Genomic DNA, 1,858 nt, shown 5'->3' on the forward strand with positions numbered 1-1,858 from the left:
ACACAAACAAAATTCTGCGCACCCCCAGGGGGTGCCCGCACCCCAGGTTAAGAACCACTGGCCTACAGGATAGTGGAGAACGCCCCTTGTTGCCAATTGATTGCGGCACTACATCGATGAAACATGGCAGCAATCTGACTGAGGCGGCCAATGTCAATGGGTCATCCTAGTGTTTCTTGTATTATCTATTCATGGTCTTCAGAGACCAGTAGATATTGGAAAACTCACTGGCTGAAGAGTTCTTGCTATGACCTTGCTTAATGAGTAGTCATGAAAGAGTAATTACATTCATTTTATGCTGGCCATCATGAACAGACAACAACATTCAGGTTCATGTTTTGTGTATTTAAAAACTGGCTATGCATTCAATTGCATGTCCACTCTTACAAACATTCATCCAAACATAATATACTTAGTCATCAAACACATCATGACATGGTAGATAATATAACCAATTTGGTTACAAACTCGAGACCTCTTGTGGCCAAATGATTCATAATCGGATTGAAAAAAGGGTTAATATGACGTTTTACTATGAAGTTCATTGCAGTGGCTACTTAGTTAGGATGAGTAATGTGGAACAATATTTACTCACAAACAGTAAATGATGCTTAGGGAATACAATAAGACCGTGAGGTGTGTCAAACAGCTGCTACCAATTTATCAATGCAACACTGTCAGCTGTCTGAAAACATGGCTTAAACCTCGATCCTTCCATGTTTGACCTTTATACACCAACACGCCCAGACTGGAAAATTGTGCGTTGATGCCACTGCCCACACACCTCACTCCACAAGTAGAGGAGAAGCTGTGTGTGCACCCAGGCACCATACTATGAGGGAGAGGGTTGCTCTACTGCATTTGACAGTTCATTTGGGACATGTGATGCTCCTCAATTCAGAAGTATTTTGGCGCTGGATGTTGATGGCTGGCTTGACGTCAGAGGTCTAAAACGCATTGGCTGTTTGGTCCTCTGAAATTACATGTCGCCCCCCCCCCACCCACAATCAACTAAAAGGAGGCGAGTCAGCAGTCACTGTTAAATACAGGTCCTCATGGTTCCACACCCAGCTAGTTAGCCGTTTTCCGGTTCCAGGAAAAACGGGTGCCTCACTGCAAAATGGCCAAGTCCCTGGCAGACTTCCCTTTCAGCTTGAGCTTCTTCGTCTTGGGCCCCTTGCGGCCAAAGTCTGCCTTCCTCTTCCTCACCGCCGTCTTCTGGTGCTTCTTGATCTTCCTCCTGGCAGCGATGTCCGGGTTGGACACGGCCTGCGGGTCAAACAGAATCAATTAAGACTTAAGTGAAAGCCCAACTGGGAAACTCCAACTCCCACTGTCGTTGTGACACAGCACTACAGAGCACACAAGTGAACACTGCACACTACGAAATTGCATTTATGCATCACCCGTCCAAGGGGGCAGCCCCAATGGCGCCCCAGGGGAGCAGTGTGGCGGGACGGTACCATGCTCAGGATACCTCAGTCATGGAAGAGGATGGGGGAGAGCACTGGTTAATTACTCCCCCCACCGACCTGGCGGGTCGGGAGTCGAACCAGCAGCCTTTGGGCTACAAGTCTGACGCCCTAACCGCTTACCCATGAGGGCACAGATCGCAGGCATGTCATGAACAAACAAATGCCTGGGTGCCATTTCCTAGAACGCAGGCAATGAAAAGCAATTCAAGTTTAACGTGACTAAGAATTCAGTCTTTTCCTCTATGTTTTCAAACACAACTGGAACAGAGCTAGTTTGTGTTACTGAAGGACAAGAATATCTTGTAAATGATTCCAAACAGGTTCATGTCTCGGGCACAATTGCTAGCTACTTCAGCTGATACACAAAAAAAATTGTGAAATTA

At 46.5% G+C, this 1,858-nt stretch overlaps 1 protein-coding gene across 1 annotated transcript in view; it reads right to left on the reverse strand.

Moving 5' to 3' along the window:
* Window positions 1–275: 275 nt before the first annotated feature.
* The window catches only part of utp20 (UTP20 small subunit processome component), a 51,168-nt gene continuing 49,585 nt past the window's right edge, over window positions 276–1,858 (reverse strand). Inside the window, exon 63 of the mRNA XM_063217046.1 lies at window positions 276–1,269. Within this exon, the coding sequence (XP_063073116.1) occupies window positions 1,111–1,269 (159 nt within the window). The 3' untranslated portion in view covers window positions 276–1,110. The remainder of the gene's footprint in view (window positions 1,270–1,858) is intronic.

This window comes from Engraulis encrasicolus, chromosome 15, assembly GCF_034702125.1.
Source record: "Engraulis encrasicolus isolate BLACKSEA-1 chromosome 15, IST_EnEncr_1.0, whole genome shotgun sequence".
Taxonomy (NCBI): domain Eukaryota; kingdom Metazoa; phylum Chordata; class Actinopteri; order Clupeiformes; family Engraulidae; genus Engraulis; species Engraulis encrasicolus.